General features: G+C 45.6%; 1 protein-coding gene across 1 annotated transcript in view; it reads right to left on the bottom strand.

The window, feature by feature from the left end:
- LOC139420510 (aryl hydrocarbon receptor repressor-like) overlaps nucleotides 1-25,580 on the bottom strand; it is a 114,724-nt gene that overhangs the window by 18,660 nt on the left and 70,484 nt on the right. Inside the window, exon 4 of the mRNA XM_071170716.1 lies at nucleotides 2,218-2,345. Within this exon, the coding sequence (XP_071026817.1) occupies nucleotides 2,218-2,345 (128 nt within the window). The remainder of the gene's footprint in view (nucleotides 1-2,217; nucleotides 2,346-25,580) is intronic.

Raw genomic sequence — 25,580 nt, 5'->3', positions numbered from 1 at the left:
TTATCTCACCCCCCCTGGTTAGCCACTATTGGCTTAAAAATCACAACACAATATCTGCCAATTCAATTTCCAGAATTATTTATCTGTGTGTCTGTGTGATGAGCGCGCTCGTCTATAACTTTGTGTGTAGCCAGTTGATGTGATAACCGTTTTGTGGATTGACAGAAATACTTTCTTTCCCCAAAACCTTCTCATGTTAACAGAAGTCTATCATGAATGAGTATATCATGAGGAAGTATATCACAAGGAAGTATATCACGAGGAAGTATATCACGAGGAAGTATATCACGAGGAAGTATATCACGTGGAAGTATATCACGAGGAAGTATATCACGAGGAAGTATATCACGAGGAAGTATATAACGAGGAAGTATATCATGAGGAAGTATATCATGAGGAAGTATATCACGAGGAAGTATATCACGAGGAAGTATATAACGAGGAAGTATATCACGAGGAAGTATATCACGAGGAAGTATATCACGAGGAAGTATATCACAAGGAAGTATATCACGAGGAAGTATATCATGAGGAAGTATATCATGAGGAAGTATATCATGAGGAAGTATATCACGAGGAAGTATATCACGAGGAAGTATATCACGAGGAAGTATATCACGAGGAAGTATATCACGAGGAAGTATATCACGAGGAAGTATATCACGAGGAAGTATATCACGAGGAAGTATATCACGAGGAAGTATATCACGTGGAAGTATATCACGTGGAAGTATATCACGAGGAAGTATATCACGAGGAAGTATATCACGAGGAAGTATATCACGAGGAAGTATATCATTTGAATCTATTATTTGTTATTTGCCATGAAATTAGCAGCAGCAGTACAGAACCCTCGCTAGACCGGCACATTCCTCACTCACTAGATTAAAGGGGAATAACATTCAAAAATCTAAAAGTGTTAGTTTTCTTCCAGACCTAAAAAAAAGTGTAGCTCACAACATGTTTAATTATTTTTAAGTAGCTCTCATGCTTTAAAAAAAAAGTTAGAGACCCCTGATCTATACTGATTGAAGTGGATTTAACAAGTGACAACAACAAGGGATCATAGCTTTCACCGGGTCAGTCTACGATATATTCGGAATGTATTCAGACACGTTGACTTATCCCACATGTTGTTACGTTACAGCCATATTGTATAAAATGGATAAAATAAAATAAAATCCTCATCAATCTACACACAATACCCCATAATGACATCACAATACCCCATAATGACATCACAATACCCCATAATGACATCACAATACCCCATAATGAAAACTACTGACGCTAAACTTCACTGATCTCCCTGTCCACCATCCCCACCTCCATCAAGCGATTTTAGATAGCTCCAGTGGCCATTAGGGCTCAGGGTACAGGGGGCAACAGCCCTCCCCTACCCTCTTCCCTGCCCCTCATCCCAAAAGCCCCCCAGAGTCTGCTATGGGATAACCAGAGTGGAGGTTCATTGGTCTGCTACAGGATAACCAGTGTGGAGGTTCATTGGTCTGCTACAGGATAACCAGTGAGGAGGTTCATTGGTCTGCTACAGGATAACCCGTGAAGAGGTTCATTGGTCTGCTACAGGATAACCAGAGTGGAGGTTCATTGGTCTGCTACAGGATAACCCGTGTGGAGGTTCATTGGTCTGCTACAGGATAACCCGTGTGGAGGTTCATTGGTCTGCTACAGGATAACCAGTGTGGAGGTTCATTGGTCTGCTACAGGATAACCAGTTAGAGTGTTGGACTAGTAACCAGAAGGTTGCAAGTTCAAATCCCCGAGCTGACAAGGTACAAATCTGTCGTTCTGCCCCTGAACAGGCAGTTAACCCACTGTTCCCCGGTAGGCCGTCATTGAAAATAAGAATTTGTACTTAACTGACTTGCCTAGTTAAATAAAGATACAATTTAGTGGATGCTTTTATCCAGAGTGGCTCACAGTAGTGAATACATACATTTTCATGCTTGTTCTCCCCCCCATGGGAATTGCACCCACAACCCTGGTGTTATGAGTACTAATCTCTACCAACTGAGCCACCCCCCGTAGTCCACTACAATTTAGAAAAACTCAAACCTACTTGATGGTAATAGTTCTCACTGTTGCCCTCCTAGTGGCCGCGTTTTTAAGATATTTCCTGACGTCCTCAGGACACGGACAGACGTCCGATTTCGAAGTGTTATCTTGAACGATCTGGCTGCATTTTTGTCTGCTTACCTCCAGAAGGAGTCCGCTCTCTGTGATGCTGTTGCCCATAGCCTTAGGCAGGCTGTCTTTCCTGGGCTCGGCGCCAGAGTCGGTGGATGGACTGATGTGCTTTCTGCTGGACGGCTTCTCGTGATTAACTGGAAAATAAGAGAGAGAGAAATAAAACATAAATACAGTTACAAAGTTGATATTTCTGATGACTTGACTCTGTCAACTTGTTCTTGTTTAGTGGTGGACGACCTACTATAAATGCAACCTTAATATAACTAGGCAAGTCAGTTAAGACCAATTTCTTATTTACAATGACGGCCCACCCTGGCCAAACCAAGACGTTGCTGAGCCATTTGTGCGCCGCCCTATGGGACTCCAAATCACATCTGGATGTGATACAGCCTGGATACGAACCAGGAATTGTAGTGACACCACTTGCTTTTAGACCCCTGCGCCACTCAGGAGCCCGACTGTACTACCTACTATACTGATCCCTATACCACCTACTATACGGCAGGGTAGCCTAGTGGTTAGAGCATTGGACTAGTAACTGAAAGGTTGCAAGTTCAAATCCCCGAGCTGACAAGGTACAAAATCTGTCGTTCTGCCCCTGAACAGAACAACCCACTGTTCCTAGGCCGTCATTGAAAATAAGAATTTGTTCTTAACTGACTTGCCTAGTAAAATAAAGGTTAAAAAAATCCATACCATCTACTCTACTATACTACCTGCTATACTGCCTGCTGTACTACATACTGTACTACCTACTATACCGCATGCTGTACTACCTACTGTGCTACCTACTATACTACACTATCTACTGTACTACGTACTATATTTCCTGCTATACTATACTACCTACTGTGCTACATACTATACAAACTGCTATACTACATACTGTACTACACACTATACAACCAACCTACCTCATATGCTACCTACTATACCATCTACTGTACAACCTACTATACCCCCTGCTATACTATACTACTGTACTACATGCTATACCACCTTCCGTGCTACCTATTATACCACCTACTGTGCTACCTACTGTGCTACCTCTTATACTACCTACTGTGCTACCTACTATACTGTCTACTATACTACCTACTATGCTGCCCACAGTACTACCTACTGTGCCACCTACTGTACTGCCTGCTATGCTACCTACTATACCACCTGCTGTACCACTGTACTACCCACTATACTACCTGCTATACTACCTACTATTCTACCTACTATACTACCTACTATACTACCTACTGTACTGCCTGCTATACTACCTACTATACTACCTACTATTCTACCTACTATTCTACCTACTATACTACCTACTATACTACCTACTATTCTACCTACTATACTACCTACTGTACTGCCTGCTATACTACCTACTATACTACCTGCTATACTACCTACTATACTACCTGCTATACTACCTACTATACTACCTACTGTACTACCTACTATATTACCTACTATACTACCTACTATACTACCTACTATACTACCTGCTATACTACCTACTATACTACCTACTATTCTACCTACTGTACTACCTACTATATTACCTACTATACTACCTACTGTACTGCCTGCTATACTACCTACTATACTACCTGCTATACTACCTACTATACTACCTACTATACTACCTACTGTACTACCTACTATATTACCTACTATACTACCTACTATACTACCTACTATACTACCTGCTATACTACCTACTATACTACCTACTATTCTACCTACTGTACTACCTACTATATTACCTACTATACTACCTACTATACTACCTGCTATACTACCTACTATACTACCTACTATTCTACCTCTTATTCTAGTCTCCTCAGTTTAGTCTGACTGGTGGAAACCAGGGCAGTTAATGAGAGTGACCATGTAGTTTCTCTCTCTCTCTATCTCTCTCTCACACACACACACACACACACACACACACACACACCTCGCTCTCACACCTCGCTCTCATGAAAGCCTGGGAGAGGATGCTAGTCCGGGAAAGACAAATATAGAGGATGACTAAAATCGTTAAGAGTTCTGCTTCCTGAGCCAACATCTTCCTGAGCCAATCATTACCCTGGTTTTTGGTGTTGTGTCAAAAGAAAACCTAATGGGTCAACGTATATATGCTCTCTTTATGTATAACCAGGTGACAACTGCCAGACTAGTAGGTCTGAGTGACCCTTCTTCCTCCCGCTGCTTTCAATAACACATCCCTCAGATGTCAGTAGCAGTCTACAACACAGCACAGGCAATAACAATACAGATGGGTTCTTATATGCAGGGTGTATCATATAATCGTTATGCCTGATTAGACTCCATCACACAACTAGTGAAGAGAACGCGTAAGGGCCCCTCACCTTCTAGTCCTCTGTAGCTCACAACCCCCAAACATTTTAAACGCTTAGTGGTATCAACAGCCCTGCAGGTGGAGCAAAGCACAGAAGCAGACTCATCCTCTGTCGAACATTCTTCCAACTCAACATCATGTCACTCACCCTCTGTCTAACATTCCTCTTATCCAACATCATGTCACTCATCCTCTGTCGAACATTCCTCTTATCCAACATCATGTCACTCATCCTCTGTCGAACATTCCTCTTATCCAACATCATGTCACTCATCCTCTGTCTAACATTCCTCCAACTCAACATCATGTCACTCACCCTCTGTCTAACATTCCTCCAACTCAACATCATGTCACTCATCCTCTGTCGAACATTCCTCCAACTCAACATCATGTCACTCACCCTCTGTCTAACATTCCTCCAACTCAACATCATGTCACTCACCCTCTGTCTAACATTCCTCTTATCCAACATCATGTCACTCATCCTCTGTCGAACATTCCTCTTATCCAACATCATGTCACTCATCCTCTGTCGAACATTCCTCTTATCCATCATCATGTCACTCATCCTCTGTCGAACATTCCTCCAACTCAACATCATGTCACTCACCCTCTGTCGAACATTCCTCCAACTCAACATCATGTCACTCACCCTCTGTCGAACATTCCTCCAACTCAACATCATGTCACTCACCCTCTGTCTAACATTCCTCTAAACCAACATCATGTCACTCATCCTCTGTCGAACATTCCTCCAACTCAACATCATGTCACTCATCCTCTGTCTAACATTCCTCCAACTCAACATCATGTCACTCACCCTCTGTCTAACATTCCTCCAACTCAACATCATGTCACTCACCCTCTGTCTAACATTCCTCCAACTCAACATCATGTCACTCACCCTCTGTCTAACATTCCTCTTATCCAACATCATGTCACTCATCCTCTGTCGAACATTCCTCTTATCCAACATCATGTCACTCATCCTCTGTCGAACATTCCTCCAACTCAACATCATGTCACTCACCCTCTGTTGAACATTCCTCCAACTCAACATCATGTCACTCATCCTCTGTCGAACATTCCTCCAACTCAACATCATGTCACTCACCCTCTGTCTAACATTCCTCTTATCCAACATCATGTCACTCATCCTCTGTCGAACATTCCTCTTATCCAACATCATGTCACTCATCCTCTGTCGAACATTCCTCTTATCCAACATCATGTCACTCACCCTCTGTCGAACATTCCTCCAACTCAACATCATGTCACTCACCCTCTGTCTAACATTCCTCCAACTCAACATCATGTCACTCACCCTCTGTCTAACATTCCTCCAACTCAACATCATGTCACTCACCCTCTGTCTAACATTCCTCTTATCCAACATCATGTCACTCATCCTCTGTCGAACATTCCTCTTATCCAACATCATGTCACTCATCCTCTGTCGAACATTCCTCCAACTCAACATCATGTCACTCACCCTCTGTCTAACATTCCTCCAACTCAACATCATGTCACTCACCCTCTGTCTAACATTCCTCCAACTCAACATCATGTCACTCACCCTCTGTCTAACATTCCTCTTATCCAACATCATGTCACTCATCCTCTGTCGAACAGTCCTCTTATCCAACATCATGTCACTCATCCTCTGTCGAACATTCCTCCAACTCAACATCATGTCACTCACCCTCTGTCGAACATTCCTCCAACTCAACATCATGTCACTCACCCTCTGTCTAACATTCTTCTTATCCAACATCATGTCACTCATCCTCTGTCGAACATTCCTCTTATCCAACATCATGTCACTCATCCTCTGTCGAACATTCCTCCAACTCAACATCATGTCACTCACCCTCTGTCTAACATTCCTCCAACTCAACATCATGTCACTCACCCTCTGTCTAACATTCCTCCAACTCAACATCATGTCACTCACCCTCTGTCTAACATTCCTCCAACTCAACATCATGTCACTCACCCTCTGTCGAACATTCCTCCAACTCAACATCATGTCACTCACCCTCTGTCTAACATTCCTCTTATCCAACATCATGTCACTCATTCTCTGTCGAACATTCCTCTTATCCAACATCATGTCACTCATCCTCTGTCGAACATTCCTCCAACTCAACATCATGTCACTCACCCTCTGTCTAACATTCCTCCAACTCAACATCATGTCACTCACCCTCTGTCTAACATTCCTCCAACTCAACATCATGTCACTCACCCTCTGTCTAACATTCCTCCAACTCAACATCATGTCACTCACCCTCTGTCTAACATTCCTCCAACTCAACATCATGTCACTCACCCTCTGTCGAACATTCCTCCAACTCAACATCATGTCACTCACCCTCTGTCTAACATTCCTCCAACTCAACATCATGTCACTCACCCTCTGTCTAACATTCCTCCAACTCAACATCATGTCACTCACCCTCTGTCGAACATTCCTCCAACTCAACATCATGTCACTCACCCTCTGTCTAACATTCCTCCAACTCAACATCATGTCACTCATCTGTTCAGCAAGCGACATGTTATTGTTTCTGGTGTAACAAGTCATTATAGGCACACAAAGACATGTTTCACAATGAGCAACTCTGAGGATATATCATCAATCTGGAGGGAGGCAGGGAGAGCGGGAGGGAGGGAGGGGTAGGGAAAGAGAGAGAAAGAGAGACAGAGAGAGTGTTCAGCTCCCTGTGAAGACCTAACGTTCAGCTCCCTGGGAAGCCCTAACGTTCAGCTCCCTGGGAAGGCCTAACGTTCAGCTCCCTGGGAAGCCCTAACGTTCAGCTCCCTGGGAAGGCCTAGTGTTCAGCTCCCTGGGAAGGCCTAACGTTCAGCTCCCTGGGAAGGCCTAACGTTCAGCTCCCTGGGAAGGCCTAGCGTTCAGCTCCCTGGGAAGGCCTAGCGTTCAGCTCCCTGGGAAGCCCTAACGTTCAGCTCCCTGGGAAGGCCTAACGTTCAGCTCCCTGGGAAGCCCTAACGTTCAGCTCCCTGGGAAGGCCTAACGTTCAGCTCCCTGGGAAGGCCTAACGTTCAGCTCCCTGGGAAGCCCTAACGTTCAGCTCCCTGGGAAGGCCTAGCGTTCAGCTCCCTGGGAAGGCCTAACGTTCAGCTCCCTGGGAAGGCCTAACGTTCAGCTCCCTGGGAAGGCCTAACGTTCAGCTCATTGGGAAGCCCTAACGTGCCAACTTCAGAAGCATGTTAGCACTCCCCTCTGACAGACCTTGTGTGCACCCTCCCTCCCTCCCTCCCTCCGCAGCACAGGAAATCCACAGGAGTGAGAGGAGGGGGGAGAGGAGCTGGCTGACCGAAGCCCCATTGTCACACAAGCTAACCGCATATCAATCTTCTCTCTGGTCCCTGACAGAGCGCTGGCACCTGGCCAAAACCTTGCGTGCAAGCCGGCAAGACACATTAGCCTATAAAGAATTTAATCATAACAACAGCTGTTAAATATTGATGACTGCTGGCAAACGCTGAATGCTCTCCGCAAAGGTCAAAACCGCAGTGTAATGGAAACAAATTCTTCATTATATGATGTATTGAATATCCCAAACTCTCTTTTTTTTAGGTAACGTGGCATGAAATCAAGGACAAAAGCTGAAGAACATAAGCACATTAGGTACGTTTAGCAGGTGCTAGAGTTGTAGGTGCACTCAGGGCTTGGTTTTTGTTCCTCTGTAGTTTCTGAAGAGAAACTGAATTCATTTTTTTTTTTGTGGTTCTATTGCCTTGTTAGTCTTCTTGTCTTGTTATAACGTTTTAGTATTTTTCTGTAACGATTTTCTTCCTCTGACGAGAAGTATGAAATATCGGACCAAGGCGCAGCGTGGTAAGTGTCCATAATGTATTTATTAAACTGAACACAGAATACAAAAAAAAAAACAAGAACGATAAATCAAAGACCGAAAGAGTTCTGTGTGGGGAAAAAAAAGACACAGAAAACAACTACCCACAAATCATAGTGGGAAAACAGGCTGCCTAAGTATGTTTCTCAATCAGAGACAACAATAAACAGCTGCCCCTGATTGGGAACCATACCAGGCCCAAACACATAGAAATAGAAAAACATAGAACAACACATAGAATGCTGTTTTTAGAACATAGAAACTGATGTTTATTCTGTGTCAAATATATTTATATCTCTGTGGATATGTTGTTGTAACCTGTTAAAAAACAGATTGGCAACTCTCCATTTATGTTTGAAAAAATTAGAAGCTAACTTCAATAAATGTTATTTTGGGGGGGGAAATCACACATTTCATATTTCGCTGTAGAATAGAACCAAGTGAGTGACATCGTGAAAAAAGGGCGGCAGCGTAGCCTAGTGGTTAGAGTGTAGAGGCGGCAGCGTAGCCTAGTGGTTAGAGTGTAGAGACGGCAGCGTAGCCTAGTGGTTAGAGTGTAGAGGCGGCAGCGTAGCCTAGTGGTTAGAGTGTAGAGACGGCAGCGTAGCCTAGTGGTTAGAGTGTTGGGCCTGTAACCCGAAAGGTTGCTAGATTGAATCCCTTGAGCTGACAAGGTAAAAATCTGTCATTCTGCCCCTGAACAAGGCAGTTAACCCACTGTTCCCTGGTAGGCCGTCATTGTAAATAAGAATTTGTTCTTAACTGACTTGCCTAGATAAATATAATAAAAAAAAACAGCACAGGAAGCCATATATCTAGAGGGAACACATTTTTCTCTCAGAGGACATAAAAACAACATGGTTCATACTGTAACTTACAGTAGATCAATAAGGGTGCATTGGTAAAATCCCTGGGGGAGCCAGTGATGTGTTGTGATAAATTGCATAATGTTCTCTATAACCCATTAGTTCATATGCCTTGCGACCGTAACATTTAATTTTACCTTTATTTTACTAGGCAAGTCGGTTAAGAACAAATTCTTATTTTCAATGACGGCCTAAGGGTTCAGGGGCGGAACGACAGATTTGTACCTTGTCAGCTCGGGGATTCGAACTTGCAACCTTTCGGTTACTAGTCCAACGCTCTAACCACTAGGCTACCCTGCCGCCCCAGACAGCCAACCTCTGTCCAGTCAAGTCCACGAAGCATGTTGCATGTAACAAACAGCTACATGACCTACAGCAGGGGTCAAGCAAGTTCATGTTTCTGACCTTTTCTGCCCACTAAACAACTATTGATTTAAAACCACTGAGAGTCACTGCTAGTCCCCCCCCCCCAAAAGAAAAGAGAAGCTGCTTCCACAATTCCAACACCATTATTTCAACATCATCAAATCACCTCTGCTTGGTCCAAAACAGTGACAACTATAAATATACCAAAAACGATTTAGTCCAATCAACATCAACTTAATATGATGTGGCTGTCCATTGTTCTGATTTCTGTGTGTGTGTGTGTGTGTGTGTGTGTGTGTGTGTGTGTGTGTGTGTGTGTGTGTGTGTGTGTGTGTGTGTGTGTGTGCGTGTGTGTGTGTGTGTGTGTGTGTGTGTGTGTGTGTGTGTGTGTGCAAGTAGAAAAAAACATGTTGATTCACTCTACTTGTAGAGAAACACCAATGCCATCCTCCTCTCTTTCATCAAATCAAATTTCAAATCAAATGTATTTACATAGCCCTTCGTACATCAGCTGATATCTCAAAGTGCTGTACAGAAACCCAGACTAAAACCCCCAAACAGCAAGCCATGCAGGTGTAGAAGCACGGTGGCTAGGAAAAACTCCCTAGAAAGGCCAAAACCTAGGAAGAAACCTAGAGAGGAACCAGGCTATGTGGGGTGGCCAGTCCTCTTCTGGCTGTGCCGGGTGGAGATTATAACAGAACATGGCCAAGATGTTCAAATGTTCATAAATGACCAGCATGGTCAAATAATAATAATCACAGGCAGAACAGTTGAAACTGGAGCAGCAGCACGGCCAGGTGGACTGGGGACAGCAAGGAGCCATACCAGGCCTACAGAACACGCTTTTATATGTTGTTGTCCTAGGCTACCTGGCTAAAATACTTGCTCGCTAGCCTAACTTCCATTCACGGGGCAACGTTAGCTAGTTAACATTAGCCTTCTACATCTAGCTACATATTTAACTTCCATCTTCTCAGGCCAGGGGCACAATGTATGATTTAATGGTTGGATCAGAATCATTGGCCAGTACAGAGAATTAAGTACAACGACATATCCAAATCACTATCTCCATCCATGGCTAACTTAGGAAAGGGACAATTTTACTAAGCTAGCTAGCCACCGGAAGACAACAACACAACGAGATGCAACAATTCAAGTTGTTTCTGTCAATGACGTATCCTCTCAATGGGATTTGATAGGAGTGACGCCAAATCCAAGATGGCTTCCCTTTACACTTTATTTTGGTGCACCAGGAACATTCACACTTGAGCTCACTCTGTTTAGCCCCAACGCTGATCGGCCAAATTTGCTATACTTTTTTTTATCAAGGGAGGCCAAATGCTCGCTGGTTTCCCTTGCCTTCAGTGCTACGAGCGACAACAATGTCATACTTGTTTGGACCAGACAGCATCAAATAGATGGACCACATGTAAAGAGACAGAAGGGTGCTGTTTCGCTTGCTCAGATGCTTTCTCCGGTGAGATACATTCAGCCTCTTATGAAACACTAAGGGACAAAAAATTATTTATATTATGTTTTCAAATGTTTTTATGTTTGGGGGAAGCCGGGCTTCCCTTGGTAACCACTGACTTAAATATGTTTGAACTTGTGGCTTGAATATTACTGGGATATAATTATTATAGCTACTTCCACACAGTAATAGTGTTTGACTTTCAAAATAGACTTTCTATATTCACCATGACATATCTGAAACTAAAGGCAACTCGAGCAAAAGATCTCATGGCAAAATTACACCCATGACCTCAACCATGGCAGCAATGTGGCCTCAAAACATTCCAGAATGTTTCCATGTCATGGAATGGTAAAACGAACCAAATCCTTTTTTTTCCTCCCCTCGCTATTTATCCACTTCATTTGGAAGACCAACATGCAAATACATTTAGGAAAATGGCCACAAGGAGTGTATGCATTAGTCTGAGAAGAAATTAGAAGAAATTAGAAGAAATGAAGCAGGAGGGAATGATTTTTTTTTGAGGGCCCAAATGAAATCATTAGTGAAGCACGTTACAATGATCCATTCAATTGTTTATTATGCCAGTGATTTAAAAGGTCCTTTTGTGGATATCAATCACATATCTCCAGCAGGACAGACCAGGATAGACCAATTCGCCAGTCATTTCCCCTCTCCCTGCTAGTTTCCTAGACGGGGCTAGAAGAAGAAGACACTCAGGGTGAGAAGGTTCCTGGGAATTAAAGGCAACTCCATTGCTTCAGCCTCAGCGGAACTCTGACTGACTGAATGACTGACTGACTGACTGACTGACTGAATGACTGACTGAATAACTGACTGAATGACTCACTGAATGACTGACTGACTGACTGAATGACTCACTGAATGACTCACTGAATGACTGAATGACTCACTGACTGACTGACTGACTGACTGACTGACTGACTGACTGAATGACTGACTGAATGACTGACTGAATGACTGACTGAATGACTCACTGAATGACAGACTGACTGACTGACTGACTGACTGACTGAATGACTGACTGACTGAATGACTGACTGACTGGCTGAATGACTGAATGACTGACTGAATGACTCACTGACTGACTGACTGACTGACTGAATGACTCACTGACTGACTGACTGAATGACTGACTGACTGACTGACTGACTCACTGACTGACTGAATGACTGACTGACTGACTGACTGACTGACTGACTGACTGAATGACTCACTGACTGACTGACTGAATGACTCACTGACTGACTGAATGACTGACTGACTGGCTGAATGACTGAATGACTGACTGAATGACTCACTGACTGACTGACTGACTGACTGAATGACTCACTGACTGACTGACTGAATGACTGACTGACTGACTGAATGACTGACTGACTGACTGACTGACTGACTGACTGAATGACTGACTGAATGACTGACTGAATGACTGACTGAATGACTCACTGAATGACAGACTGACTGACTGACTGACTGACTGACTGACTGAATGACTGACTGACTGAATGACTGACTGACTGGCTGAATGACTGAATGACTGACTGAATGACTCACTGACTGACTGACTGACTGACTGAATGACTCACTGACTGACTGACTGAATGACTGACTGACTGACTGACTGACTCACTGACTGACTGAATGACTGACTGACTGACTGACTGACTGACTGACTGAATGACTCACTGACTGACTGACTGAATGACTGACTGACTGACTGAATGACTCACTGACTGACTGACTGACTGAATGACTCACTGACTGACTGACTGACTGAATGACTCACTGACTGACTGACTGAATGACTGACTGACTGAATGACTGACTGACTTACTGACTGAATGACTGACTGACTGACTTACTGACTGAATGACTGACTGACTGACTGAATGACTGACTGACTGACTGACTGACTCACTGACTGACTGAATGACTGAATGACTGACTGAATGACTGAATGACTGACTGACTGAATGACTCACTGAATGACTGACTGAATGACTGAATGCAGCAGTTCTATTTCTATCTGTAGTTAATTCCGGTTTTCTTTGATGAACCACACACGTTAATTCATTTGTTTCAGGGCTCCTCCTCTTCCAGATTTTTCCAAAGGGGGTTGAGATACAACCCTGACTCTGTTATCGGCGTGGGTTGGGACTGGCTTCTCTGTTGCTTTATCCACAATATTTGTTGGCCATTGAAGATCCCTTGAAACCCAGTCATAAGGGTTGGGGCTAGCCATCTATGTAATGGTAACATCTACTCGCGTAAAGGAGAGAGAGGCCAAGTTGTTGGGTTTTTACAGTTGATATCAAACCGGAGCTGGAGACCTCACACACTGTGTTGTCTGAGGCATTGGCACCCATTAACCGACTTTGTGTGTGTGTGCGTGTGTGTGTGTGTGTGTGTGTGTGTGTGTGTGTGTGTGTGTGTGTGTGTGTGTGTGTGTGTGTGTGCGTGCGTGCGTGCGTGCGTGCGTGCGTGTGTGTGTGCGTGTCCAATGCTATTTATAGCTTCTCCTTTCCATTCATATGCTGACAAGAACGATGGGAGCGTTACATTCATACAAGTGATGAGAAGGGGATTGTCACTAGAGGCTACAGCTGTACTTCTCCATTTACTTCCTCTCTGTTTTTCACAAGCAGGGTGTTACCGTAATACTTTACCAGACACTGCATTAATTCATTGTTTCAAAGGAAATATTTCCAATACATAGGCATAATGTTTGTACACACATGCAAGTCGACGGTTTTAGTAAGCTGTGAACGCATGTATTAAGTTGTAAGCTCATTTAGTAAGCTGTAAACTCATTTAGTAAACTGTAAACTCATTTAGTAAACTGTAAACTCATTTAGTAAACTGGAAACTCATTTAGTAAGCTGTAAACTCATGTAGTCAGCTGGAAATGCATTTAGTAAACTGTAAACTAATTTAGTCAACTGTAAACTCATGTAGTAAGCTGTAAACTAATTTAGTAAACTGTAAACTCATGTAGTAAGCTGGAAATACATTTAGTAAACTGTAAACTCATTTAGTAAACTGTAAACTAATTTAGTAAACTGTAAACTCATTTAGTAAACTGTAAACTCATTTAGTAAACTGTAAACTCATTTAGTAAACTGTAAACTCATTTAGTAAACTGTAAACTCATTTAGTAAACTGTAAACTCATTTAGTAAACTGTAAACTCATTTAGTAAGATGTAAACTCATTTAGTAAGCTGTAAACTGTATAAATGCAATTTATTTCAAGTTTAATTAGAGCAAAATCTGAAATGAAAAGCTCCCGTTTAAACAAGCAAAAACTTCAGGACTGAAACAGATATTTTTCCAAATGTGGTGGACATTATAAACCATCCACATGTTTTATAGCAAACGATGGCAAATACAAAGAAGGGAAGAGAGAGCCATATGGGGTTTTGTGTGGGCTTGGCTCTGTAGCAGAGTTATTGTAAGTGCTTCGTAGAGTCCGGGGTCCTAAAGTAAATCCAGTTAATCAAAGTCAGAGTAAAACATTTTACTTTGGGGCCCGAGGCCTCGGTAATAGAACTTTTAAGAATTATACAGCAGATCCCTTATTATTTTTTTGTACAGTATATTTAATCAATAAATGTGAAAGCTAAATCGTCCCCGCCATTTTTAATCTCATGGAAATGTATAGAGACTTAGCTTTAGACTTGAATATAATGCCTTGAATATAGCTCTGTGCAGGAAACACTTAAGACAAGTCAAACAACTCTGGAAATAATTATTTGTTTTGGAGCCCTCTATTTTAGTCTCCTGGATGCGGGGATGAGAGGACAAAGAGAAAGAGAGAGAAAGAGGAGAAGGACAGGTTTTAAAGAGAGTCCGGACAGACAGAGAGAAGTGCACCCCAAGCAATGGAATTCACCATTTTAAGCCTATCCACAAAGACAAAGCAGATAGGCTTATGAGCATGGCTAGAAGTGTCCGCCTACTCAACTGGTCAACCCTTAGCATGGTCTATTTTGCGGTTACACCTGCTAGCTAACCAGCCGAGGCCCGTACCTGACACCTCTCAGAAAGATATGTTTTTACTTGGAATGTTATCATCACCTTCATCTGATGAAGTACTGCAACAGTGAACCCTATTGGATGAAGTATTGCAACAGTGAGCCCTATTGGATGAAGTACTGCAACAGTGAACCCTATTGGATGAAGTACTGCAACAGTGAACCCTATTGGATGAAGTACTGCAACAGTGAACACTATTGGATGAAGTACTGCAACAGCGAACCCTATTGAAGGAAGTATTGCAACAGTGAGCCCTATTGGATGAAGTACTGCAACAGTGAACCCTATTGGATGAAGTACTGCAACAGTGAACACTATTGGAAGAAGTACTGCAACAGTGAACCCTATTGGAGGAAGTATTGCAACAGTGAGCCCTATTGGATGAAGTACTGCAACAGTGAACCCTATTGGATGAAGTATTGCAACAGTGAGCCCTATTGGATGAAGTACTGCAACAGTGAACCCTATTGGAGAAAGTATTGTAACAGTGAGCCCTATTGGATGAAGTACTGCAACAGTGAACCCTATTGGATGAAGTATTGCAACAGTGAGCCCTATTGGATGAAGTACTGCAACAGTGAACCCTATTGGAGGAAGTATTGCAACAGTGAGCCCTATTGGATGAAGTATTGCAACAGTGAGCCATATTGGATGAAGTATTGCAACAGTGAACCCTATTGGATTAAGTATTGCAACAGTGAATCCTATTGGACGAAGTATTGCAACAGTGAGCCCTATTGGACAAAGTACTGCAACAGTGAGCCCTATTGGATGAAGTATTGCAACAGTGAGCCCTATTGGATGAAGTACTGCAACAGTGAACCCTATTGGATGAAGTACTGCAACAGTGAACCCTATTGGACGAAGTATTGCAACAGTGGATCTCTGCCCACACAACAACAGAAGTAATATGTTAAAAAGGCCGGAGAGCGCTTCAGTAATGCACCCACAACACGCAATGCTAGCTGGCTAGGCTAACTAACCCTGAGCTGGCTAGGCTATCTAACCCTGAGCTGGCTAGGCTAACTAACCATGAGCTGGCTAGGCTAACTAACCCTGAGCTGGTTAGGCTAACTAACACTGAGCTGGCTAGGCTAACTAACCCTGAGCTTGGCTAGGCTAACTAACCCTGAGCTGGCTAGGCTAACTAACCCTGAGCTGGCTAGGCTAACTAACCCTGAGCTGGTTAGGCTAACTAACACTGAGCTGGGTAGGCTAACTAACACTGAGATGGCTAGGCTAACTAACCCTGAGCTGGCTAGGCTAACTAACCCTGAGCTGGCTAGGCTAACTAACCCTGAGCTGGCTAGGCTAACTAACCATGAGCTGGATAGGCTAACTAACACTGAGCTGGCTAGGCTAACTAACACTGAGCTGGCTAGGCTAACTAACCCTGAGCTTGGCTAGGCTAACTAACCCTGAGCTCCAGCAGCAGTAGCCTTCAGCCATTGGGACTTTTCCTCTTTTCTTGTTGTGCTAGCACTAGGCCACTCTTTCCGGTGCCTGTTTTGCATTAGCGCTAACTTTGTGGGAAAATACGTGGGCAGCGAACTATTCTCTCTTCAGTTTTCATTCAAAATCCCCCGCCGTCCACCACGCGTATGCATGTGTGTTTATATCTGTATCAAGAGTTAGCCTAGCCATGGAGGATACTCAGCAGAGAACAGGCTGAGGATAATTAGAGTTAGCCTAACCAAGGAGGATACTCAGCAGAGAACAGGCTGAGGATAATCAGAGTTAGCCTAGCCAAGGAGGATACTCAGCAGAGAACAGGCTGAGGATAATCAGAGTTAGCCTAGCCAAGGAGGATACTCAGCAGAGAACAGGCTGAGGATAATCAGAGTTAGCCTAACCAAGGAGGATACTCAGCAGAGAACAGGCTGAGGATAATCAGAGTTAGCCTAACCAAGGAGGATACTCAGCAGAGAACAGGCTGAGGATAATCAGAGTTAGCCTAGCCAAGGAGGATACTCAGCAGAGAACAGGCTGAGGATAATCAGAGTTAGCCTAACCAAGGAGGATACTCAGCAGAGAACAGGCTGAGGATAATCAGAGTTAGCCTAACCAAGGAGGATACTCAGCAGAGAACAGGCTGAGGATAATCAGAGTTAGCCTAACCAAGGAGGATACTCAGCAGAGAACAGGCTGAGGATAATCAGAGAGAGTGAGGAGTAACGAACTAAGGCTGGTACTTTGGATGCGCCACTGTTGATGAGAGGAGGACACAGTCAGAGAACAGATGAGCTGAAAAGTCATGGACCCCGTTGGCATTGTTAATACTGCCACTGGCGAGAGAGGTACAGGAAATGGACACCATCTGGCAACGGTCCAAACAGCTCTCTATGCAACAACAAACTAGCTGATTCGCAAGTCTGTGGACGGACCTGGACGCCCCAGATCGACAATCTACCTGTCACACAACACTCACGAAGCAGGCCAAAGATTGACATGTTAATGGCATAAATAATTTTGCACGCCCAATTTTTCAGTTTTTGATTTGTTAAAAAAGTTTGAAATATCCAATAAATGTCGTTCCACTTCATGATTGTGTCCCACTTGTTGTTGATTCTTCACAAAAAAAATACAGTTTTATATCTTTATGTTTGAAGCCTGAAATGTGGCAAAAGGTCGTCAAAGTTCAAAGGGGGCCGAATACTTTCGCAAGGCACTGTATGTACAGTATATTTTTTTCCCCCAGTCAGCTGACACTCAATCTAGTCAACAGGTTCAAGAATGCAGAGGAGATGTTAGATGGGTTTATTTTCTTTTCATCATCTGTATATGTTTACATTTTTTTATTTAACTAATTCCTACACCGGACAAACCCGGACGACGCTGGGCCAATTGTGCGCCGCCCTATGGGACAACCAATCACGGCCGATTGTGATACAGCCTGGATGCCATATGTGACTGCATGTCATAAAACACAACATCATACACAACGTCATACACAACGTCATACACAACATTGTTCAACATTCGTGACAAGCGACTTCAGTTCTCCCACTGGCCTCCCATTGGCCTTGTTCACATGTCACAGCCAGCCTTATTTACACAATACTGTTTTCAACATTTATTACGGGCACTTGATTAGCATGTATGATGGGCGGGCACAGTGGAGCGGGGAGGAATTATTTTTCCCATGCATCCTCCTTAATTGTGATCTTCCTGCAGGCTGTTGAGCCTCACGCGCTTGAAGGAAAGCGACCGCCAGATCACGCAAGCCTGCTAAAAGTGGAAAAGCCATGGGAGTCACGCAGGCCCCCACCAGAGCTACACAGCACAGCCCTTCTTCTCTCTCGGTCTCTCGGTCTCTCTCTCTCTCGGTCTCTCTCTCTCTCTCTCGGTCTCTCTCTCTCTCTCTCTCTGTCTCTCTCTCTCTCTCTCTCTCGGTCCCCTTTCTCTCTCTCTCTCTCTCTCTCTCTCTCTCTCTCTCTCTCTCTCGCTCTCTCTCTCTCGGTCCCCTTTCTCTCTCTCAGTCCCCTTTCTCTCTCTCTCTCTCTCTCTCTCTCTCTCTCTCTCTCTCTCTCTCTCTCTCTCTCTCTGTGTGTGTGTGTGTGTGTGTGTGTGTGTGTGTGTGTGTGTGTGTGTGTGTGTGTGTGTGTATACAGTACACTGTATATATTTTGCTCAGCCAATGAAGCTTTAGTGTACACTCTACATAGTAACTTGTCTTCTGTTCAACACAACTACTGTCATTCTCAATATGGTGCACGTTTCTCACACACAAATTAATTTCCAACACAATCTATGCCCCCTGGGATTTCTGCAACATTCCCATGTCCGATCTTGTTGTCTTGTAATTAAGAAATCAAACATGAGGGCAAAATACTAAGTGACTAGATTAATTTCAGATGCAAGATGCAGTCGCTTTGGGTTTTAATGATTTGTCTAAAAGCCAGGGGTTGCTACTATTCCAACTATCTTCTCCAGAGGTATGGGAGGAGGGAAGGAGAAGGGAGAGGGGGAGAAGAAGGGAGGAGGAGGGAAGGAGAAGGGAGGAGGGAAGGAGAAGAGAGGAAGAAGAGGAGGAGGGAAAGAGTAGAGAAGGAGGGAGGAGGAGGAGGGAGGAGGGAAGGAGAAGGGAGGAGGGAGGAGAAGGGAGGGTGAGGAGAGAAAGAGGAGGAGGGAGAAGGAGGAGGAAGGAGGAGGAGAGAAGGAGGGAGGGAGGAGGAGGAGGGAAGGAGGCAAGGAAGGAAGAGGAGGAGGAAAGGAGAGAGGAGGAGGAGGAGGGAAGGGGAGAAGAGGAGAAGGGAAGGAGGAAATGAGGGAAGGACAGAGAAGGGAAGGAGAAGGGAAGGAAGCAGGAGAGGAGGAGGGAAGGAGGAAAGAAGGGAAGAGGAGGCAAGGAGAGAGGAGGAGGGAAGGAGAGAGGAGGGCCTCGTGAAAAACATGGGCCTCTTTCGTGAAAAACATGGGCCTCTCTTATGAAAAGCCTTAGCAACATAAATTAGACAGTTCTCGGTTCGGGTTGACACGTGAAGACGTTCCTGGGTGTAGCAGTGTAACCTATTAGTTAACAATCTCCCTCCCTCCCTTTTCATCTCCCCCTCCCCATATTTCCACCCATAACATCAAATGAATTCACTGACTAAAACAGTGGACCAGTTGAGTGCTTGATAAAATAGCTGAACATAAGTAACTCTCCAGAATGTGTCCTTTGTTACCCCAAAAAACAAGATGGCACCAGACAGCTGTTCTACATCTGAGTTAATAACCTCTCGATGGAGATCAATGGGTAATGGACCTCTGGTACCGGATCTAAAACGTTTGATATGCAGGATTTATGATATTTTGGGGAGCATAATTGCCATCCTAAACATGAGTCAAACTGTGAGAATAATCCACCAAAACGGACATTTCTAAAATGCCTATTATGTGTGTGTGTGTGTGCGTGTGTGTGTGTGTGTGTGTGTGTGTGTGTGTGTGTGTGTGTGTGTGTGTGTGTGTGTGTGTGTGTGTGTGTGTGACTGTGTGTGGTTGTTTCTATGTTTCTATACCTACCCTCATCTATAACCGCCCAGTGTTTACAATGTTTTTCATTAAACCAGATTACAGCAGCGTATGAATCTGCCTGGGTTTTAGACTCCAGATTACAGCAGCGTATGAATCTGCCTGGGTTTTAGACCCCAGATTACAGCCTTTACTGCTAATCTGATGAGCAGCTGGAGCGGGGCATCAGTAAGCAGAGCAGCTAGGGGGTGGGGCTTCAGTAAGCAGAGCAGCTTGGGGTGGGGCATCAGTAAGCAGAGCAGCTAGGGGGTGGGGCATCAGTAAGCAGAGCAGCTAGGGGTGGGGCATCAGTAAGCAGAGCAGCTAGGGGTGGGGCATTAGTAAGCAGAGCAGCTAGGGGGTGGGGCATTAGTAAGCAGAGCAGCTAGGGGGTGGGGCATTAGTAAACAGAGCAGCTAGGGGTGGGGCATTAGTAAACAGAGCAGCTAGGGGTTGGGCATCAGTAAGCAGAGCAGCTAGGGGTGGGGCATCAGTAAGCAGAGCAGCTAGGGGTGGGGCATTAGTAAACAGAGCAGCTAGGGGTGGGGCATTAGTAAGCAGAGCAGCTAGGGGGTGGGGCATTAGTAAGCAGAGCAGCTAGGGGGTGGGGCATTAGTAAACAGAGCAGCTAGGGGTGGGGCATTAGTAAGCAGAGAAGCTAGGGGGCGGGGCATCAGTAAGCAGAGCAGCTAGGGGTGGGGCATTAGTAAACAGAGCAGCTAGGGGTGGGGCATTAGTAAGCAGAGCAGCTAGGGGGTGGGGCATTAGTAAGCAGAGCAGCTAGGGGGTGGGGCATTAGTAAACAGAGCAGCTAGGGGTGGGGCATTAGTAAGCAGAGCAGCTAGGGGTGGGGCATTAGTAAGCAGAGCAGCTAGGGGGTGGGGCATCAGTAAGCAGAGCAGCTAGGGGGCGGGGCATCAGTAAGCAGTGCAGCTAGGGGGCGGGGCATCAGTAAGCAGAGCAGCTAGGGGGTTGGGCATCAGTAAGCAGAGCAGCTAGGGGGCGGGGCATCAGTAAGCAGAGCAGCTAGGGGGCGGGGCATCAGTAAGCAGAGCAGCTAGGGGGCGGGGCATCAGTAAGCAGAGCAGCTAGGCGGCGGGGCATCAGTAAGAAGAGCAGCTAGGGGGCGGGGCATCAGTAAGCAGAGCAGCTAGGCGGCGGGGCATCAGTAAGCAGAGCAGCTAGGGGGCGGGGCATCAGTAAGCAGAGCAGCTAGGCGGAGGGGCATCAGTAAGCAGAGCAGCTAGGGGACGGGGCATTAGTAAGCAGAGCAGCTAGGGGGCGGGGCATCAGTAAGCAGAGCAGCTAGGGGGCGGGGCATCAGTAAGCAGAGCAGCTAGGGGGTGGGGCATCAGTAAGCAGAGCAGCTAGGGGTGGGGCATCAGTAAGCAGAGCAGCTAGGGGGCGGGGCATCAGTAAGCAGAGCAGCTAGGGGGCGGGGCATCAGTAAGCAGAGCAGCTAGGGGGCGGGGCATCAGTAAGCAGAGCAGCTAGGGAGCGGGGCATCAGTAAGCAGAGCAGCTAGGGGGCGGGGCATCAGTAAGCAGAGCAGCTAGGGGTGGGGCATTAGTAAGCAGAGCAGCTAGGGGGCGGGGCATCAGTAAGCAGAGCAGCTAGGGGTGGGGCATTAGTAAGCAGAGCAGCTAGGGGCGGGGCATCAGTAAGCAGAGCAGCTAGGCGGCGGGGCATCAGTAAGCAGAGCAGCTAGGGAGCGGGGCATCAGTAAGCAGAGCAGCTAGGGGGCGGGGCATCAGTAAGCAGAGCAGCTAGGGGTGGGGCATTAGTAAGCAGAGCAGCTAGGGGTGGGGCATTAGTAAGCAGAGCAGCTAGGGGTTGGGCATTAGTACACAGAGCAGCTAGGGGTGGGGCATCAGTAAACAGAGCAGCTAGGGGTGGGGCATTAGTAAGCAGAGCAGCTAGGGGTGGGGCATCAGTAAGCAGAGCAGCTATGGGTGGGGCATCAGTAAGCAGAGCAGCTAGGGGTGGGGTATTAGTAAACAGAGCAGCTAGGGGTGGGGCATCAGTAAGCAGAGCAGCTAGGCGGCGGGGCATCAGTAAGCAGAGCAGCTAGGGAGCGGGGCATCAGTAAGCAGAGCAGCTAGGGGGCGGGGCATCAGTAAGCAGAGCAGCTAGGGGTGGGGCATTAGTAAGCAGAGCAGCTAGGGGTGGGGCATTAGTAAGCAGAGCAGCTAGGGTTTGGGCATTAGTACACAGAGCAGCTAGGGGTGGGGCATCAGTAAACAGAGCAGCTAGGGGTGGGGCATTAGTAAGCAGAGCAGCTAGGGGTGGGGCATCAGTAAGCAGAGCAGCTATGGGTGGGGCATCAGTAAGCAGAGCAGCTAGGGGTGGGGTATTAGTAAACAGAGCAGCTGGGGTGGGGTATTAGTAAGCAGAGCAGCTAGGGGTGGGGAATTAGTAAACAGAGCAGCTAGGGGTGGGGCATCAGTAAGCAGAGCAGCTAGGGGTGGGGTATTAGTAAGCAGAGCAGCTAGGGGTGGGGAATTAGTAAACAGAGCAGCTAGGGGTGGGGAATCAGTAAGCAGAGCAGCTAGGGGTGGGGTATTAGTAAGCAGAGCAGCTAGGGGTGGGGAATTAGTAAACAGAGCAGCTAGGGGTGGGGCATCAGTAAGCAGAGCAGCTAGGGGTGGGGCATTAGTAAACAGAGCAGCTAGGGGTGGGGCATCAGTAAGCAGAGCAGCTAGGGGGCGGGGCATCCGTAAACAGAGCAGCTAGGGCGGTGCATCAGTAAACAGAGCAGCTAGGGGGCGGGGCATCAGTAAACAGAGCAGCTAGGGGGCGGGGCATCAGTAAGCAGAGCAGCTAGGGGGCGGGGCATCAGTAAGCAGAGGGGCCTCTGCCTGCCAGCAGAGCTCCAGTTAAGGCTTTCCCCATGTGGGATCTTGCCATAGAGTAACAAGCGGGAGACATCCGGAGGGCAATAAGGGCAGGCGCCTGGCCTAGCCAGGCTCAGATTGAGGGGGAGAAGGGGGGTCTCCAAGGCAAGGGCTTCAAGGCCCTGTCGGCTCTGTCAGTGGCTGAATCATGCAGCTGTATCCTGGGTAGAGGAGAGAAACAGACAGGGGCCCTTGGACTCTTGGAGCTGCCACAGCCATGCCCCTCTCAACCGGCTACTGACACGAAACAGCTCATGGAAAGCTGGCAGCCTCTCAACTTCCAGCTGCTTTTGGCCCGGGTCTCCCTCTTTCAAAACAGTGAATAGGAGTAATTATCTGCACTATTCAATAAAGAGCTGAGCATTCTGGATTCTGGCTAAGCCTGGCCTGAACCCTACCTCAAAATTCCTCTCTTTTAGCCTGCAGCCTAGTCACTTCAAGGTTCCCCAACGTAAATTGGCACAAATTATCCTTACTATTATTATTATATATTTATGTGAGTCAGACTTGATTCCCATTGCAGGTGTAGGCTACAGCAATTTTAAATCCCTCATTTAGGGAAAGTAGCCTCTGCCGAGTCTCCAGCAACTGGATGTTCCAGTTTTACAGGAAATGGAAAGAGAGCCTGTGACGCGACTTTCCGCTTTTGACGTTAACAAGACGACACTCCATCTTAACTCCTCCTCCACATTTACTGAATTGGTTGAACAGTGCAGAAGAGAACCATTCCATCTTAACTCCTCCTCCACATTTACTGAATTGGTTGAACAGTGCAGAAGAGAACCATTCCATCTTAACTCCTCCTCCACATTTACTGGATTGGTTGAACAGTGCAGAAGAGAACCATTCGATCTTAACTCCTCCTCCACATTTACTGGATTGGTTGAACAGTGCAGAAGAGAACCATTCCAGACAGTTGTTTTTCTTTTTGTCAATACCAGTATTTAGGGAATCTAGTTTCAGACCAGTATGTAGGGAGATTTAGTTTCAGACCAGTATGTAGAGGATCTTGTTTCAGACCAGTATGTAGGGAGATTTAGTTTCAGACCAGTATGTAGGGAATCTAGTTTCAGACCAGTATGTAGGGAGATTTAGTTTCAGACCAGTATGTAGGGGATCTAGTTTCAGACCAGTATGTAGGGTATCTAGTTTCAGACCAGTATGTAGGGGATCTAGTTTCAGACCAGTATGTTGTAGGGGATCTAGTTTCAGACCAGTTGTAGGGGATCTAGTTCCAGACCAGTATGTAGGGAATCTAGTTTCAGACCAGTATGTTGTAGGGGATCTAGTTTCAGACCAGTATGTAGGGGGATCTAGTTTCAGACCAGTATGTAGGGGAGCAAGTTTCAGACCAGTATGTAGGGGATCTAGTTTCAGACCAGTATGTAGGGGAGCAAGTTTCAGACCAGTATGTAGGGGATCTAGTTTCAGACCAGTATGTAGGGGGATCTAGTTTCAGACCAGTTTGCAGGGGGATCTAGTTTCAGACCAGTATGTAGGGGGATCTAGTTTTAGACCAGTATGTAGGGGGATCTAGTTTCAGATCAGTATGTAGGGGGATCTAGTTTCAGACCAGTATGTTGTAGGGGATCTAGTTTCAGACCACTATGTAGGGGATCTAGTTTCAGACCAGTATGTAGGGGGATCTAGTTTCAGACACTAAACTAAAAACTGTAGTTATTCTTGTTCCTCAATGTTTAAAATTCTAAAACGATGCCAGTCTGTCTAGTATTTTGTTTTTGTGACAGGATACTGAAAATTATAAAATGTCTTCTCATTCCCTTCCACTAGGTCTAAAGGAAGAGGGCAGAGGGGCTCATAAATGAACCCAGCTATAAGCTGTTATTTTGGTAACCAAATGACCATCAAAAAGCTTATCTCACAGGCAATATTTAAGCGGAGTGGGCGCCATACATTTAGCCCAGACCTTGTCACAAGAATGGGCCATTGTTAACAGGCTCCCTGTAAAGAGTAGATGGCCTGAAATGGCGACTATGCAATCGTGACTTGAGCATATTGGTACTGTAGATCATCCAAGATTACTCTTAGCAGAGAGCAGTAGATTTTGGTGATATTGGAAACATGTGGAGTCCACTATGTTGCCCTATAGGGAGCTCCTTCAAAGCCCATATTAAGGATCATGTGTATCAGATTCTGCCTCGACGTTAGAGACAGAAAGTTAAATCAAATGTTGCCAGTGACTTCATGCTGTCTAGATCCATCAGGACCTTTGACGGCATTAGGCCCTGCTACAGGATGTCCTGTGGAACATGTGGGAACCTTGGTGAGATGGGAAAGGAGGGGGAAATTGGATTAGTGCCATGTGTGGCACACTTTACCAGATAACATTGGTTATGATCGCTGCCACAGTTGTGCTCTCATTCTGAGCAAATAAACAGATTTTCGGTTAGTGTTTCGCTGGCAGTTGAATGAAGAAACCTGTGGCTAGGATTGTTGGAGCAGGGCCCATGGTTGGTTGG

Source organism: Oncorhynchus clarkii, chromosome 11, assembly GCF_045791955.1.
Source record: "Oncorhynchus clarkii lewisi isolate Uvic-CL-2024 chromosome 11, UVic_Ocla_1.0, whole genome shotgun sequence".
NCBI lineage: Eukaryota > Metazoa > Chordata > Actinopteri > Salmoniformes > Salmonidae > Oncorhynchus > Oncorhynchus clarkii.
The sequence above is the reverse complement of the archived record's forward strand: the minus strand, read 5'-3'. Positions and strand labels throughout refer to the sequence as shown.